The 19,569-nt window shown below is 42.3% G+C and overlaps 1 protein-coding gene across 2 annotated transcripts in view; it reads right to left on the bottom strand.

Annotated features, from left to right (window-relative positions):
• Positions 1-631: 631 nt before the first annotated feature.
• LOC140196365 (IQ domain-containing protein J-like) overlaps positions 632-19,569 on the bottom strand; it is a 260,193-nt gene continuing 241,255 nt past the window's right edge. The window contains exon 5 of one of the 2 annotated variants that reach the window (XM_072255447.1): positions 632-1,321. In XM_072255447.1, coding sequence (XP_072111548.1) covers positions 1,307-1,321 — 15 coding nt within the window. In that variant the 3' untranslated portion in view covers positions 632-1,306. Of the gene's footprint in view, positions 1,322-3,816; positions 3,867-19,569 lie in introns of those variants that run through there. The other variant, XM_072255446.1, reaches the window with a different exon arrangement.

Here is a 19,569-nt window from a genome sequence, read left to right on the forward strand (position 1 = left end):
AGCATTATATTCTCCACCTATGCAGACAGTACCATTAATTCAATATGAACAGCCCAACATAGTTGGATTCTGGGAGATAAAGACCAATGCCATGGGTCAAGAAAGCATTCCACATCCAAATGACTGTCTGATGATTCACCACTAAAAATGGCTTTGTTGCCACATTGGCGATTGAAAAAGGGGGAAAAGTAAAGCATTGATAATGGAAATGTGAAATAAGACATAAAATACTAGGAATATCCAGCAAGTCAGCTCTCATCTGTGAAGAAAGAATCTGAAACATTAACTTTGTTTCTCCACTGATGTTATCTAATTTGCTAATATCTCTGGTATTCGCCATTTTTCTTACAGGGCTTTATGCTGCATTTTTTTGTGAATTAAAGACAATTAAAGGTCAATTGATCTATGCATATGTAACTCTCCGGTTCAGCTAGCAGCTTACTCAAGGGAAAGACAGCCTCCAGCCCGGCCAAACCTGAGAAACCTTGTTTGGGTGGATGCTGCGTGATGTGTTCCCCTGTTACAAATTAACACCACGAAATAATAAACAGTACACAAAATGCAATTAAACGATTGAACTTTATAATTCTTGATTTGACTATAGTGTTAGTAAAGAAACAAAAGGGCCCGTTCTCATGAAACAGTCTCCTTCACAACATTGGAGCTCACGGTTTTCCTGTCTGTTCGTTCTCCATCGATTCTCTCCCAGGGTGTCGACTCCCGACCGCAATTCAAGTCTACTCTGTCCTGCAGACTATGACTTCCCAGTCCTAGCACTTTCTCTCTTCATCTTCCACCACACAGAAGCCTGTGAATTCCTTCTCTCAGCCACATGAAAGAAACAACACCCCTTTCTTTGGATGGCACACATTCCAAAGTTCCCGTTATCTCTGAACATAACCCAAACATTGCTGTTACAGAGAAACCATTACATTAGCAGTGAAACATTACAGAGAAACCATTACATTAGCAGTGAAACATTACAGAGAGGACATTACATTAGCAGCAAAACCTTACAACGCATTACACATAGAACTGGAGCAGAAGAGTATTGTTTTACGCAAGACAGTGAACTGAAACTCCAAAAATCCCTTTGTATCCTCACGTGCTGCTTGAATGGCTGGGTTCTTCAATCAGTTTGATTTTGTTAAAGATTCCACTAGCTGCAATCACCGATATCTCCAAAATATTGGCAGGCAATTAACCATAGGCAATTGGGAGAGAGCCTATAATGGCAAAATTGTCTTGGAATGGCAAGAGAGAGAAAAGAGTAAAATCTTCAGCTGAAATTCTTTGGACTGTAAGTTCATTCTAAGGATTTCTGAAAGAGGCCAATGCAAAATGTGAAACAGTAACAACTTAATAGTAGAATTTACATTTTCAATACTTAAAAAAAATATTTTGTAAAGCATCAAATACTTTAAAATTAACACTGAGCTACTAGTTGGATCAAAAGGCAGATTGTGGTTGTGACAAAGAACATTTCATTTGAATTTACTGCTGATGCCTTACAAGTGGCTACCTAACTTTACTTTTAAACATCGGCCTCAAAGATTTCAGGCAGTCCAGCTGTGTTGTGGGTGCTAACATGTTATTATGAGCAATATGATACTAGAATGCACTGGAAACAAAAATATTAAAGTCAAAATCACATTCACAAGTTTATTGTCAAATGCACAAGTGTGTGTATGCAGAGGTGCAATAAAAAACGTGCAGCAGCATCACAGACATATAGCATCATATAAGCAGCATTGACATGATGCCCTGGGCAGGGCGAAAAGCATTATCAGGGATGCATCTCACCCTAATCATGGACTTTTTACTCTCCTCCCATCCGGTAGGCGCTACAGGAGCCTCAGCTCCCGCACCAGCAGGCACAGGAAGAGCTTCTTCCCTGAGGCTGTGACACTGCTGAACCTCACATCACAGCGCTAAGCAGCATTGCATCCATACTGTACTGTCTCAGTATTTTTATATTTGTGTGCTGTAGCACTTCTTAAATTTGCAGTTATTTTGTACATAACACTGTTCTTTGCATTTCTGGTCAGATGCTAAATGCATTTCATTGGCTTTGTATCTGTACTTGGCACAATGACAATAAAGTTGAATCTAATCTAATCTAATTTGCAAGAAAACCATAAATTAAATATACATTATACACAAAACATACATTTTACTGAAAGAACACAATTAGAACAAGAAAAAACAAAGTCCATTTTCATGCAAAATTATCAAAAGTTGTCATATTGTCGTACTAAACTGTAGTATTTAAGATTTTGCCAGTTGGGTCAAGAACGGAATGGTTGAAGGACTGTAGCTGTTCTTGAACCTGGTGACGTTGGACTTCAAGCTTCTGTACTTTTCCCGAAGGCAGTTGCAAGAAGATGGCATGGCCCAGATGGTGGCATCTTTGATGACAGATGCTACCTTCTTGAGGCAGCACCCTACTGGTGGTGGGAGGGAGATATCTATGATCCATTGGACAGAATCTGCAGCTTTCAGTAGCTTCTTATATTCCTGAGTATCTGAATTGCAGTACCAGACCATGATGCAACCAGGCACGGTACCTTCAATAGCGCATCCACAGAAGTTTGTTGGAGAGTTCGATGACAAGCCTTAACATCCTAAGAAAGTAAAGATGCTGGCATGCTTTCTTAGTGATTCCATCCATGTAGTGCAATCACTTGAGTTGAATATGATGTTCTCCTAAGGGGTTGCCTATTGGTGGGTCCTCAGGTGGCTGTACAGGCTGATCTGGGATCCATCTATTCAGGGCAGCGTGGGCAAAAGTAAGTGGTTGCTACGGTTAAAGGTTGTTGTTTTTTGTTGTTCAGTCTCTCCTTTCACAGCTGCTGCTTGTTCTGTGTGACATGATGGAGGTCACTCTCATGTTCCACAGCTCCACCTTGAACGGGTTTCCTCCAGATGTATCTATTGAGTGCAATGATTTCCCAATTTTTACATGTAATGTTGTATTTCTTCAGGCTGATTTTAATGTTATTTTTGAAGCATTTCCTTTGTCCACCAGGGTCTTGCTGACCTTCCTACGCATGGCAGCAAAGGATCTGTTTGGGAAGAGGTGAGTTAGGTATCCAGATGACATGGCCAATCCATTGGAATTGGTGTTATTTTATCATGGTGTAGATACTGTTCGTGTTGACCTCCTCCAGTACCCTGGTGTTAGTGCGACTGTCCTTCCAGTTAGTCCTCAAAAACTTCCCTAAGGATCTTGGTGATTTTGTTCCAGGGCTTTCAGGTGACTACTGTTGGTGGTTCATGATTCATCTCCATACAGAAACGTAGGAAGGACAGCTGCTCTATAGACCAAAAGTTTCCTTTGGACCTGTAGAATGCGATCTTCAGAGTGGTTTCCTCAATCTTGCATAGGTTCCACTAACACTACTCTGGTGGTGGTTGATCTCTGAGTCGATCTGCTTCTGAGGAGAGAATTCTGCCAAGATACAGAAAAGGGTCTACACTTTCAAGGGTGTTGTCATCAACTTTTATGGCGGGCTGGACAAATGGCTGATTGGGCGGTGGCTGATATAGGCCCTGTGTTCTTCTTATATTCAAGACAATACCCAGGGCCTTCTATATCCTGCCGAAGACATTCAGGATGCATTGGATGTCTTCTTCAGAATGTGCTGCAGTGGCATTGTTATCCACATACTGAAGCTCCATGAAAGTGGTGGAGCTGAGGTTGTTCTTGGTCTTGAACTGGTTGAGGTTGAAAATCCTGCCATCCATTCTATACACGATTGGGATTCCCTGTGGCAAGTCTTCAGAATCAGAATCAGGTTTATTATCACCGGCATGTGACATGAAATTTGTTAACTTAGCAGCAGTTGTTCAATGCAATACATAATCTAGCAGAGAGAGAAAAAAGAATAATAATAAATGAAATAAAAAATAATAAACAAGTAAATCAATTACATATATTGAATAGATTTTTTAAAAATGCACAAAAACAGAAATACTGTATATTGAAAAAGTGAGGTAGCTTCGATGTCCATTTAGGAATCGGTTGGCAGAGGGAAAGAAGCAGTTTTGGAATCGCTGAGTGTGTGCCTTCAGGCTTCTGTATCTCCTACCCGATGTTAACAGTGAGAAAAGGGCATGCCCTGGGTGCTGGAGGTCCTCAATGATGGATGCTGCCTTTCTGAGACACCGCTCCCTAAAGATGTCCTGGGTACTTTGTAGGCTAGTGCCCAAGATGGAACTGACTAGACTTACAACCTTCTGCAGCTTCTTTTGGTCCTGTGCAGTAGCCCCTCCATACCAGACAGTGATGCAGCCTGTCAGAATGCTCTCCACGGTACAACTATAGAAGTTTTTGAGTGTATTTGTTGACATGCCAAATCTCACAAGCTTCAAGATCGCCACCATCTTGCCAGTGCCGAAGCATTCCACTGCCACGGGCCTGAATGACTTCCACCCAGTTGCACTCACCCCCATCATTGCAAAGTGCTTTGAGAGACTGGTTCTATCACACCTGAAATCCTGTCTGCCCACTACCCTGGACCCCCATCAATTTGCCTATCGCACCAACAGGTCAACAGAGGATGCCATCTCCACGGCACTTCACTCTGCCCTGACCCACATGGACAGCCCCAACTCTTACGTCAGAACGCTGTTCATTAACTTTAGTTCGGCAGTCAATATTGTGATCCCCTCCAAGCTGATCGCCAAACTTCGCCAGCTTGGTATCAGCTCATGCCTCTGCAATTGGACCTTGAACTTTCTGACTAACAGACCCCAATCAGTTAAGTTAGACAACCTCTCCTCCTCCACTCTCACCCTGAACACTGGCGTGCCTCAAGGTTGTGTGCTGAGCCCTCTTCTGTACTCCTTGTACATGGTTCTAACTCCATAATCAAGTTCGCAGACGACACCACGGTGGTTGGCCTGATCAGAGGGGATGACGAGATAGCCTACAGGGACGAGGTCCGGCACCTGGCCGCATGGTGAGCCGACAACAACCTTGCCCTTAACACTCAGAAGACCAAGGAGATCATTGTGGACTTCAGGCATGTTAAGAGCCACACTCATGTCCCCATCTACATCAACAGAGCTGTAGTGGAGTATGTATCAAGCTTCAAATTCCTTGGCGTCCACATTTCCGAGGATCTCACCTGGTCCCTGAACTTCTCCATCCTGATCAAAAAGGCGCAACAACGCCTTTATTTCCTGTGGAGCATCGAGAAAGCCCACCTCTGTCCCAGGATACTGATGGACTTTTACCGCTGTACCATCGAGAGCATACTCACTAACTGCATCACAGTGTGGTATGGCAATTGTCCTGTATCAGACCGCAAAGCACTCCAGTGTGTGCTGAAAACTGCCCAGCGGATTATTGGCACCCTATTACCCACTATTCAGAACATCTACTATAAACGCTGCCTGGGCAGGGTGAAAAGTATTATCAAGGATGCATCTCACCCTAACCATGGACTTTTTACTCTCCTCCCATCCGGAGGGCACTACAGGAGCCTCTGCTTCCGCACCAGCAGGCACAGGAAGAGCTTCTTCCCTGAGGCTGTGACCCAGCTGAACCTCACATCACAGCGCTAAACACTATTGCACCCATATTGTGCTGTCTCAGTACTTTTATATTTGTGTGCTGTAGCACTTACTTTTTATTCGCAGTTATTTTGTAAATAACACTTTTCTTTACATTTCTGGTTAGATGCTAATTGCACTTCATTGACTTTCTATCTGTACTTTGGGGTGTATAGGGTGTCAGGGAGGGGTTGCACCTCTGGTGGAGGAACATGTCGCATCCTTTTCAAGGCAGTCAGTCCACCTTCGGTCCCCACCTGGCACTCAGCTCTCAACTGTGGCTCTCCATAGCTGTTTGCATGCAACAATGGCCACACCCCAGGCAACGGCTTCGACAAGCTGGCTAAACCAGGTGAGGGTAGCCGACGGGTCTCAAACCCTTGGTGAGATAGGGAGATGTCTACCCCAGCATGTGAAGACAGACTCCGGCGGATTGAGCGGACAAGACCAATGGAAGGTCCAACGATCAAGAAGGCGATCTCTGCAAGCGTCGTGGAACGTGTAGAGCATGACAAGACACAGAAGACGTCCTGGTCATCCACTGCACCTAGTTCCATCTCCAGCTGTCTCGACTCTGTCTTGCCACTGGATCCAGATGGGAATTGGGAAGAGAGAGTGAGGCTGACTCTGCGCAACTCTCCCTCACTTAAATCCAAATCACGCGCTAGTCTCAACACCATCAAATGGTGCTGAGGTCCTCATTGACGTCAACGATGGATGAACACACATCTGTACTCAGGACAATGACAATAATCTAATCTAATCTTCAAATTTGGGCAACAAGTTGAAAGCTAACAGCAATAAAGGTGTCAAGTCTATATACTAGGCCCAAGATTGATGAACCAATATGTTAGCACATAGAAATTTCAAGCTTTTGACTCTGTTAATTGCTGATTCCTCAGAAAGAACTGGCAGATGTCTGCCATCCTTCCCCTTCCTGAAGTTAACAATCATCTCTTAATCAAGAGGACACCTTTGCTGCACCAATCACATGACCTATCTGAACTAAGAGTTCCGAATCAAACAGCCTACATGCTGAGGTACGTGCAGACAAATGGATGACGAAGAAAATTTCAAATCCAATGGGAATTCTAATCAACAATTTGTTTTAAGAATTAGCAATATTTAAATAATTATATTAATAATACATGTTTTAAGAGCAACTTTAGGAACTTGTTGAAAGGTAGATAATACATTTGTACATCACAACAAGAAATCCATAGGGTATTGTTTCGCAACCAAATACTCAGAATTCTCAGAGACGTTTAGCAAAGAATTGACGAAATTACAAGTAAAACAAATGCCCAAGTCAATACCTCCTTATTGCCTTTAGCCGACTATTTAAACTCTAAGGGAAGTTTGAAATAATTAATAATAAAAAATAATAAACATACCAAACCTGGCAATTAGCCGAGCAGAAACAAAGACAAAACTTAACACAACTTCAAAATAATTGACTAGACCAACCAAATTATTTAATAGGTCTTTCAGGGGAAAGAATTCCCTTGTTGCACAATATGTACTGACTGAAAACACATTTATTAAAATGAGCAGCTTAATAATGTCACAAACAAGAGAAAATATGCAAATGCTGGAAATCCGAGCAATTCGGTCCTGCTGAAGGGTCTCAGCCCGAAACATTGACTGTACTCTTTTCCATTGATGCTGCCTGGCCTGCTGAGTTCCTCCAACATTTTGTGTGTGTAGCTTAATGTGCTCTGATGCAGCATGATGTTACTTAATATACAGTGCCAGCTCATCTAAAAATGCAATGAATTACTGTAGCTGATTCACACATAATAGTAACTCCCCTAATTTTTTTTTGGAAATATCATTGCGCATAATTGTTAACATCATGTGAAATATATTATCACAACATTTCTCTTTAATTTGATGCCACAGGGTCTAAGCTACGCATCCTGGCTGCTGTCTATATGCATCTTTCAATGTTACTCTCATCATCATCCCAGACCTTCATTTTCCCTTCAATTGCAAAACACTGGCAGCAAGGCAAACCAATGAAGGCCCATCACATGTGGGCAGTAGCCAAAGAAATAAATATTAGTGATGAATACATTCAGATGTTTTGGATCCTGGAAGGAAGGGAAATCCTTCCATGAGAAGAAAAGTTGAGAGGCAGTTGCAGAAGATTATCCATTTCCTGCGGTCAGGGATTTTCAGCAAAAATTGTTACATCAGCCGAGAAATGGCTTTAGTGTAAATGAACAGGTTCACGCTGATTTTTTATGCTATGCATGCCAAGCAAAGCAGGAGCACCAATTAACAATTCAAGAATTTGTTTCAACTACTCCTGAAATATTGCACCATTAGTTCGTTTGATGCCAGATGCACTTCGAACTCCATCTCGAGTACGCTGAAATGCAGTTGCCCAGGAGACTAATCTGTCCTATACGTTGCATTTGCAAACTCCACTTACCCTGCTGCCCGTACCCAAGCCTGGTTTTATTTAATGAAAATTTATGTAGGCAATTAACCCTGGTTTTTGTTATTTTGCTTATTTCCCCATATTTCAACAATCTTAACCTTGAATATTGTTGACTTAACGTGTGGTGGTAACGAATTCTAAGTATTTACATCTCTCTTGAAGAAATTTTGATGAGATTCTGCTTGCTAGTTCTAGATTCTCCCACCAGGTAAACATCATTACAATGACTATCCTCTGATGCTCCCTCAGAATCTTATCTCGCTCATGAATGTATCCTAATCAGTGTCCAAGCAGGTTATTTAACCTGGGGTCTAAAATGGAAAACTTTTGAAGTCTGCCAACTTCTGTGGCTATACGGAAGAATCTCAAGAGAAGTTAAATAATGTAGTGGCAAAGGAGCAGAAACATCTCTGAGTTCTTCAAGGAACAAGAGTGCCTCCTATGCCGCGGAATTCCCTCTTCTCCCTGGAAAACTGAATGAAAGGAGCCTTTATCTTTCTTTATAAGCAAAAGATGAATTGTAGAAATTCAGAAACCTTTCAGCGTTCTATTCATTTGACTGCACAGGCTTGAATGTTTAAGTCAGAAGGTTAAAATCCCAGCAAGAACATAAAAAATAACAAAAATGGAGTTTAACAGAAAAGGTTGAAATCTGAAACAAAACAAATATTCACCAGGTCAGGCAGCATCAGTGGAGACATAAATCGAGACAGCATTTCAGAAGAATGTCGTTTCTTAGATTAGTAAGGCCCTATTTTAAACAGTCCACCTATCCAGATTCTGCCAAGTGGATTAAAACTGGTCACACTGTTTGAAGGAACACAATAAATCTAAACTGGATACATATATATTTGGTTCTTTTTGACAAACTGGCCTGTACATATAGATAGATAGATATATAGATAGATAGATGTACTTTATTAATCCTGAGGGAAATTTGGTTTCGTTTATACCCTTAAGGTTTATACCCTTAAGTAAAATACCTTAAAGCAACAAGGACTTCATCTGTATTTCCCAATTCTTCATTCTTAAAATCCTTGTCCTTCTTAAAGAATTCTTCCAGTCTCTTGCATCACACCATCTGGTTCATGAGGATGGCACCAATAAAGTGCCTACTCTTTGTGTGCAGCTCTGATGGGATTCATCAGATATTCCCATTTAGGATTACTACAGCTGAAATCCTCAGTCATATCCATGGGTACATCAGTAAGCAACATTACTATAAGACATTTAAAAGGTCATTGATACTCAAAATCGGCAAATCCCAGACTGCAGACTTGGGTCACGAGTGGAGATCTCCTTTAAGAAAAAGGAAGCATGAAAGACAAGTTGGTCTGCAGGTACAATTGAAATGCAGAGGCCTTAGAACCCCACTCTCAACTATTCTGCTGGCAATGTGCAGTCTCTAGAAAATAAAATTCATGTCTCAGAGCAATATTGCAGTACCAGAGGGACATCAGAGATTGCTGTGTACTTTGCTGCACAGAAACATGGCTCACCCCTGCCATATTGGGCACATCGCTGCAGCCTGATGGCTTCACCATACTCTACAAAGACAGGACAACTAAGTCTTTTAAAGGTAGAGGAGGTGGATTATGTTGTATGATTAACTCATCGTAATGCACAGACATGCTGTTCTGTCTCAATCCTGTTCACCTAACCTGAAACATCTCGCAGTCAAGAGTCATCCATTTTATCTGCCAAGGGAGTTTTTCACCATCATCCACGTAGTGGTGCACATTCCACTTCTGACCATCATCAGGTAGGCATGAAGGAGCTGAGCAACATGATCAGCAGTCACAAAACAGTGCACCCAGAGGGCTTACCTATCATTACAGGGGATATCAACCAGGTTAGCTTGAAGAAGTTTCTGAACAACTACCACCAACATAACAGCTTTTAAACTAGAGAATCAACACATTTGACCACTATTATACTACCATCAAGATCACTTAATGTACTCTACCACACCCACATGTTAGAAAATCTGATCACCTGCCTGTATCTGCTACTCTCAGCATATGGGCAGAGCGTCAAGACTGTAGCGCCAGTGGTGAGGACCAAGAAGGTATGGTCAAGGGAGGCAGAAGAGGGAGTACAGGACTGCTTTGAGTCAGTGGACTGGAGAATATTCATTTTGAATCTGAATGAATATTCCATAGTTGTCACTGACTGCATTAAGACCTGTATGCATTCAAGAACATACAGGACATACCCAAACCAAGCTATTTTAAGAGTGAATAAACAATTCCGTTTGCTGTTACAGATGGAAACAGATGCACATCAGCTCTGGCAGGGTTTGCAGGCCATTATTTCATACAAGGCACAACCTACCATCTTGAATGGCTACAATGCTCCCAGATTAGTTCAATGCCTTTTGTGCATACTTTGAAAGGGGGAATAAAACTACACCTGGACAAGTCCCTGCAGCTTCTCGAGACCCTATGATCTCTGTCTTGGAGACAGACATCAGACCACCTTTCAACAGGGCAATCCCTCGCAAGGTGTCAGGCCCTGATGGTATTGCTGGCTGACTACTGATAATTGATGCTTAAATTGATCAAACCTTGGGTCTTTCCTCACTCTCAGGCCTGGGCTCTGCCTCAATTCTACATTGCCCCTGCTTGTCTCGCCTCAGTTCAGCAATATCAAAACATCTCCAAGTCCACTCCTGCAATGGCTAAATATTGGCTCATTCACATTCTTGGGCCCAGGCCCTATTGCCTCGATTCTGTCTGAAATGCTGCAACCATCCTGCATCTTCGAGATTTCAGTACACACCACAAAATGCCAGGTCGTACAGGAGGTACGAAAGCTCATCTCTGAAAGGGAAGTTACAGGCGATTGTTTGTAGGAACTGTTTACCAGAAAAAGTGTTATTAGTTCAATCACAAACAAGAGAAAATCTGCAGATGCTGGAAATCAAAGTAACACTCAGTAGGCCAGGTAGCATCTATGGAAAAGAGTAAACAGTCAACATTTCGGGGTGAGACCCTTCATCAGGACCGGAAAAAAACAGATGAGAAACCCAGAGTAGGATGGTGGGGAAGGGGAGGAAGAAATACAAGGTAGTAAGTGATAGGAGAAACAGGGGCAGGGGGGAGCAAAGAGCTGTGAATTCAATTGGTGAAAGAGATAAAGGACCGGAGGAGGGGGAAATCTGATAGGAGAGGACCAAAGGCCATGGAAGAAGGGGAAGGGGGAGGACTACCAGAGGGAAGTGATGGGCATGTAAGGAGATGAGGTGAGAGGGGGAAATGGGAATGGGGAATGGTGAAGGAGAAGTGGGGGTGGGGGGGAATTACCAGAAGCTCAAGAAATTGATGTTCATGCCATTAGGTTGGAGGCTACCCAGACGGAATATAAGGTTTTGCTCCTCCAATCTGAATGTGGCCTCATCGTGGCAGTAGAGGAAGCCATGGACCAACATGCTGGAATGGGAATGGGAAGTAAAATTGAAATGGATGGCCATTGGAAGATCCCGCTTTTTCTGGCAGAGTGTTGGTGCTCAGTGAAGCAGTCTCCCAATCTACTTCAGACCTACCTGATATACAGGAGGCCACATCAGGAGAACTGGATAAAGTACTTAATTGTTTTCATTGTTTTGTCTGTCACCAATATGTAGTAGCTGAGTCTTAACCAGTGCCATGACCTGGACCCTCATCAATGTGCCTAATGCCACAATAGGTTCAGGTTACAACTTAAGCATTCAGCACAATCATACCCTCAGTCCTACTCAACACACTCCAAAATCTGGGCCTCTATACCTCCCTTTGCGACTGGATCCTTGACTTCCTCACTGGGACACCACATTCAGCGCGAATCGAAAATAGCATCTCCTCCTCATTGACAATCAATGTTGGTGCACCTCAAGGATGTGTGCTTAAGACTACTGATCTATCCTGGATCCAACGTAATGATGCAATTACAAAGAGTGAATGACAGCAGCCATATTTCATTAGAGTTTGAGGAGAATTGGTATGTCATCAAACACTTTTGCATATTTCTACTGATGTACCTTGGAGAGCATTCTAACTGGTTGCATTCAGATCTTTACATTGAGAATTAACTACTTGATTCTTCTGATGTGCTATGTTAAGATGGATTTGGAAAACATTGTGCAGATTGAATAATTGACTAAAGCAGTTCTGCTTTAGTCAATCAGAATGAGCAAGCTGTGCTATAAATGAAGAGCTGCGACATATGTTCTAATTTATCACTTCACTAGCCAACTGAATGTTTTAAACACAATGATTGACAGTAAGGTGCTGGACATGGTTTTACATGTTGTATCTTCTAGACTCCACTGGTAAAAAGACTCTGACTTTCTATGCTCCTCATAATTTTCACAGGTCTTGACAAGATCGACCCTCAGCATCATATATTCCAGTGAGAATAAATCCAGTGTATCCATGCACTCAAGTCTAGGCAACATCCGGGTAAATCTCCACTGCACTCTTTCTTTTGTGATCACACCCTCCCTACATAATACTACAAGTGCAGACTAACCAATGTTGTACAGTTTCAACATGATATCCCAACTCTTATACTCAATGTCCCAGCATATGAGCCAACCATACCAAATGCCTTTTTGACTCTCCTATCTACCTATACCACCCTTTTCAGGGAGCTTTGGATTTACACTTCAAGATCTTTCTGTACATTGTGTTCCTAAGGTACAATATCCAGTAAGAGTTTGACTTCCCAAAGTGCATTAGGCCACACTGATTGGAATTAATCCTACCATCATTCTGGCTGATCAACATTATCGACAACTACACCAATTTTCATATTATCTGAAAACTTATCCATCAGACTGCCTATATTCACATTCAAGTCATTTATAGATCTATTAAAAAAAAGTTCCTAGCATTGGCACTTGAGGTACACCACTTATACAGACTTCCAGTTAGCAAAACACCCAAACACCATTACACTCTGCTTCCTATCATCAAGCCAATTTTGTATCCAGATTGTCAACACACCTTGGATCCCTTGTGCCTTAATCTTCTGGGTCAGCCTAACATGTGTTAGCTTGCCAAAAGCCTTACTAAAGACTGCATAAAAGATGTCTACCATTCTCCCATCATCAATTTTCGTAATTATCTCCTCAAAAAACAACAATCAGGTTTGTGAAACATCATCTTCCCTGCCCAAAACCAAGGTGACTGCTCCAAAAGAAACCCTGTCTACCAAATGAACATAAAATTTGTCCCCCACATTCTTCTCCAACAATTTCCCTACCACTGGTGTGAGGCTCACTAATCTGTAGTTTCTAGGCTTATCCCTACTGCCCTTTTTGAACAAATGGACAACATTAACTAACCTCCAGTCTTTTGGTATCTCTCTAATGGTTGACAAAGATGCAAAAATCGCACAGCACCCCATAAATCCCCTCATTTGCTTCTCTCAGCATCCTGGGATGTATCACATCAAGCCCTGATCATCAATATTTCTAACAGCTCCTCTTTCTTGACACAGGTACACTTCAGAGTATCAGTGTATCCTTCCCTTAACTCACAAACCTTTCTATCCTTCTCCCTGGTGAATATTGAAGAGGAGCATTCTTTTCCTACCTCACTCATATCTCCGAGTTCCACAGAAAGATTACTCCTTTGGTCTTGCTTCTTATTAGAACTTATAAAAGGTTTTACTTGCCAAAGTCATTTCATGGCCCCTTCTTGCCTTACTAATTTATTTCTTAGGTTCTTTCCCATATCTGCTGTAAACGTCATGTTGCAGCTGTACAGACCATTGGTTATGCTTGCTCAATACTAATATACTTGACATAGGCTATCTTCTTTTATCTGATCAAACCTTGAATATCCTTCATTCACCTAAGTTCCCTTAACTTGCCATTTTTGCTTCTGATCTTAAGGGAACATGCTGAGTTTGAACTCTAAAGCTTGCTTTTAAATACCTCCCAATAATCGGATATTGTTTTCCTCTCTTGCATCCTCTCTCAACCTACTTCCAATCAGGTCCTGCCTTACACAACTGAAATCTAGCTTTCTCTACTTTGGGGCCCTATCCTGAGGACTAACCCTATCTTTTTCCAAGACTTGAATCATACTAAACTACTGTCACTGCTTCCAATGGGTTCCTCCAACAACAGTTATCTTTTGCCCACTCTCACTCCCTGAGGTCAAGTTTAGACCCTTCCTAGTAGGACATGCTACATATTACTCTAAAGCCACTTGTATTTTACAAATTCCACCTCATTCAAGTCCCTTGCACTCAGGAAATCTCAATCAATATTGGGAAAGTTAAAATTCCCATGACTACAGCCCCATTGTTTTTGTAACCATCTGTAATCTGCCAATATATCTGTTCTAATGTCCCTTGACCAACAGCATAACACACACTGCCCGTGTTTGCTTTTCTTGCTTTCATATGTAGCCAGTGCTGTATTTATTACATTATAAATAACATTGAAGCTAATGGTCATTGATTTCTGATTCGTTGAGATTTAAGGCCAGTAATAAATGGACTAAATGATTTGAAGCTGTTCATTTCTAAATTTGATGGTGTGGACTCATTTAATAGTTCTTAATTCGGGATCTTTGAACTCTCAGTGCTAATTACAACTGTTTGTATGCGAGTCTGGTATTCAATAGGGCAATTGATTTCCACTGATTTTCTTTAATGAGAACATAAAAAAGGAAATGAATCACTATCCTAATGCTGCCTAGGCACTAAAACGAAGCAATTTAAGTCCTAAAATGTTGAGTGGCTTGGGGGGGACATTGTATTGTACAAATATCAACTAATTCATTCCCAACCAATACAGCAGCCTTTTAGCTCTGAATCACTTTAAGAAGGTCACAGAGTTCATGGAAACGAGCTATTCTCAGAAGTGCAACTTGTCATTTACATTTACAATTCCTTTTTGTAAATGTTATGCTTTCTGATTTTACACTGATTCTATATCCATACTTTGCTATTATAGCAAAGAATAAATACAGGACCGATTATTGCAGTGACCATTGATTTAAAAGGGCACATTAAGGAGAATAAGGTCTTTAACACAAAGAAATGGTACCAGGACATTTTTGGTAATTGAAAAGTAGTGCTCAATACTAGAGTTTGTTTTTAATTATTTTGGCCTGCTAGGTTGACTATAGTGATGCAGTCAATACACACGGTGAATGGGAATTAGTGGCTCCAGATTTTCAAGGCTTAGGAAACCAACTAAGGTTGCCAGCATTATCAAAATATTTATGTCACAGCCTGCTTCCTGGGAGGGGACTATTTTCTGCACTGTACTGCATCTTCATTAAATCCAGAAGTAAGGAGAGTAAGGTATTTTTTAAAATTTACCTTCTGAACTATCCCCAAATTTACCCAGCACTGGGTGCTAAAATCCATCTTTCTATGTCCAAGTAATGAGCAAATCTGTATCAATCTCTGATGGCAAATGAGGATATAATGAGCAAACAACTGGGTCTCCAGTGCTATCAGTCAATAATGTCAGCAGTTTGAAAATGGTCAATTAGATGCAGCTGAAAAAATTGTATTCAACTATTTCTTTGTAAAGGTGACAGTAGGTGACAGAATCTAGTGTACACTGGAGGTGTCATGTGCAGGAAACATTTCCGTGCATTTAATTTGTACCATACATGACCCAGGAGTACTTTACAATGACATGAGGTGCAAAACTCAGGGGACTGATTTCACAGTACTGACATGCATCACTTTAACAAGCAGATGGTGCATCATAAACACACACACACACACACACACACACACACACACAAAAGGTTGGCAAATAAACATTAGCATCATTGGAAATAGGAATGATTGCATTATCTAGGCAATTTTAGATCAACTGCCCATCATTCACTCTCCCCAATTTTCATCACATCAGATTTTAGAATAAAGTACCACAGTTTTGCAGACGTAAGATATCTCTTTAGCTGCACATCACCATCCGAGAAATAAACTCAGATTCAAAGCAAAAAAATTTCAACCACAGATGGCTTTTAAGTCCTAAAAATAATACATACAGCTGGTTTTGTGATTTTATCCCATCTCCTGACTCCCCGGATGTTACAATTATCATTCAGGTACTGTTTGATTCAAAAGGCAAAAAAGATCTATTCATCCATTAAATATATTGTTTTTCAAAGTAGTCATAATTTTATATTAATATTTCTGAGTGACTTACATCCATTAGATTGCCATTCCAATATAGCAGCATCTGGCTTCATATAGGCTATATGTTCTCCTTTTCAACTCTGCTTGACCAAAATAGTCTATATTTGTCAAGTTTGATTAAAGTTTGCTCTGTTCAGTTGCATTAGTATTTGCTAAGCAACTTACTGCAATTATTTTTTGATAATCGATTCTAGCATTAACCCAGTGACAGATGTTATTTGAATTGGTCTATCGTGTCCAGCCTCCTGCCTCTCTCCTTCCAGGTGTGGGTAGGGGGCATCATATTAATCACAAATATGAGGAAGTCTACAGATACTGGAAGTCCAAAGCACTGCACACAAAATGCTGGAGGAACTCAACAGGTCAGACAGCACCGATGGAAGAGTGAACAGTCAACGTTTCGGGCCAAGAGCTTCTCCAGGACTGAGAGAGAAGAAGGGAGATGACAGCATTCAATGATGAGAGGGAGGGGAAAGAGGATGACTGGAAGGTGACAGGTGAAACCAGGTGGGTGGGAAAGGTCAAGGGCTGGAGAAGAAAGAATCTGACAGGAGAGGATAGTGGACAATAGGAGAAAGGGAAGGAGGGGGGGACACTGGAGAAGTAATAGGCGGGTATGAAGAAGCCAAAGGTCAGAATGGGGAATAAAGGAATGGGGGAGATTTCTGCCACCTCCAAAGGAACCCCACTTTCTGCAGGGATTGCTCCCTCTGCGACACCATTGTCCATTTGTCCCTCACCGTTAGCGGCCTAAGTGCTACATCTGCCCATCCACCTCCACCCTCACCTCCATTCAGGGCCCCAAACAGTCCTTCCAGGTGAGGCAACGCTTCACCTGCAAATCTGCTGGAGTCACCTATTACGTCCAGTGTTTCCCAATGCGTAAATTGGGGGATCACGTCATCGCACACCTCCTCGCCATCCACGGGTGGGACATCCCAGTGGCCAAACATTTTAATTCCAAGTTCCATTCCTGTTCCGACATGTTGGTCCATGGCCTCCTCTTGCGCCAAGATGAGGCCACGCTGAGGGTGGAGGAGTAATACCTTATATTCTGTCTGGGTGCCCTCCAACTTGATGGTAAGAATATCAATTTCTTCTGGTGAACATATCCCCCCCCCATTCCCCACTCTAACCTTTTACTTCTTCTCACCTGCCTATTACTTCTCCCAGGTCCCCTCCTCCTTTCTTTCCTCCTATTGTCCACTCTCTTCTCCTGGAAAGATTCTTCCTTATCCAGCTACTGACCTTTTGCACCCACCTGGCTTCTCCCATCACCTTCCAGCCTGACTCTTTCCCCTCCACCCATCATTTAATTCAGGCATCTTCCCCCACCTTCCCTCTCAGTCCTGAAGAAGGGTCTCGGCCCAAAACATCGACTGTTTCCTCTTTTCCATAGATAATGCCTGATCTCCAGCATTTTGTGTGAGGTATTATATTAATGTTTTTCCATTTCAATAAAACCTTTTCAGAAACTAAGAAACTTTTAGTTCATCATGACAAACATATCTGCTATCCCTGCAGTTATTCCTTTTCAGATCAAAGGGTATGGGTTTTCTGGTCCAGCAGTCAAAAAGCTTTGCTTTTTTCTGGTACTAATGATGGGGTTATGTTTCTTCCTCCCCTTTTGTTCCTAATTTCACACTCTTTTCAGGATGACTTTAGTGTCTCCTACTGTGATAAATAAACATTTTTTTCAAAAGCTGCTCTTTCCTTATTTTTAATCTCTGTCAATAAAGGATGAGACATTTATGGTAGTGAATTGTTTCACGGCCCCTTTAGCATGGTGCTGCAGTAGGTTTGCTCTCCTTGTGCTCTCCAATTTCATCAACAGGGCCTGCACATTGTACAAAGGCAGAAGTTCCACTGATGCCACCCTCTAGATCGTCTTTATCTGCCTCACTCGTAACCACTCCCCACTGTCTCCAGCCGCCGGCCAGATTCACAGTACTTAACCTATGAGGTGTGACTGCCTATGGGAACATCGAGTAATTTATGAAGCATTAACGTATTTAAACCTCACACACCATTTCATCTCTGAGCTGAATTTCCTGGAGCTACTGTAAATTCACTCTGCCAGCTTCCACTTGCTGCAGATGCATCATTTACCTTACCATCACTGTTATAATTTGATAGATTTAATGACTTATTAAATTTTTAATCAGCAAATTATATTTTAATGATAACTCAGACTTGTTAGTAATCACAATCAGATTTATTATTAATGTCATATGATAGGAAATTTGTTTGCAGCAGCAGTGCAGCCAAAAACAAAACTATATAGTAATTTAGTGCAAACATTTTTCAGAAAGAGGAAAATAACTACAGTATTAACCAACACACATCAAAGTTGCTGGTGAACGCAGCAGGCCAGGCAGCATCTGTAGGAAGAGGTGCAGTCGACGTTTCAGGCCGAGACCCTTCGTCAGGACTAACTGAAGGAAGAGTGAGTAAGGGATTTGAAAGTTGGAGGGGGAGGGGGAGATCAAAAATGATAGGAGAAGACAGGAGGGGGAGGGATGGAGCCAAGAGCTGGACAGGTGATTGGCAAAAGGGGATACGAGAGGATCATGGGATAGGAGGTCCGGGAAGAAAGACAAGGGGGGGGGGACCCAGAGGATGGGCAAGAGGTATATTCAGAGGGACAGAGGGAGAAAAAGGAGAGTGAGAGAAAGAATGTGTGCATAAAAATAAGTAACAGATGGGGTACGAGGGGGAGGTGGGGCATTAGCGGAAGTTAGAGAAGTCGATGTTCATGCCATCAGGTTGGAGGCTACCCAGACGGAATATAAGGTGTTGTTCCTCCAACCTGAGTGTTGCTTCATCTTTACAGTAGAGGAGGCCGTGGATAGACATGTCAGAATGAGAATGGGATGTGGAATTAAAATGTGTGGCCACTGGGAGATCCTGCTTTCTCTGGCGGACAGAGCGTAGATGTTCAGCAAAGCGGTCTCCCAGTCTGCGTCGGGTCTCGCCAATATATAAAAGGCCACATCGGGAGCACCGGACGCAGTATATCACCCCAGTCGACTCACAGGTGAAGTGCCGCCTCACCTGGAAGGACTGTTTGGGGCCCTGAATGGTGGTAAGGGAGGAAGTGTAAGGGCATGTGTAGCACTTGTTCCGCTTACACGGATAAGTGCCAGGAGGGAGATCAGTGGGGAGGGATGGGGGGGACGAATGGACGAGGAAGTTGTGTAGGGAGCGATCTCTGCGGAATGCAGGGGGGTGGGGAGGGAAAGATGTGCTTAGTGGTGGGATCCCGTTGGAGGTGGCGGAAGTTACGGAGAATAATATGTTGGACCCGGAGGCTGGTGGGGTGGTAGGTGAGGACCAGGGAAATCCTATTCCTAGTGGGGTGGCGGGAGGATGGAGTGAGAGCAGATGTATGTGAAATGGGGGAGATG

This window comes from Mobula birostris, chromosome 4 (assembly GCF_030028105.1).
Source record: "Mobula birostris isolate sMobBir1 chromosome 4, sMobBir1.hap1, whole genome shotgun sequence".
Classification (NCBI taxonomy): Eukaryota; Metazoa; Chordata; class Chondrichthyes; order Myliobatiformes; family Myliobatidae; genus Mobula; species Mobula birostris.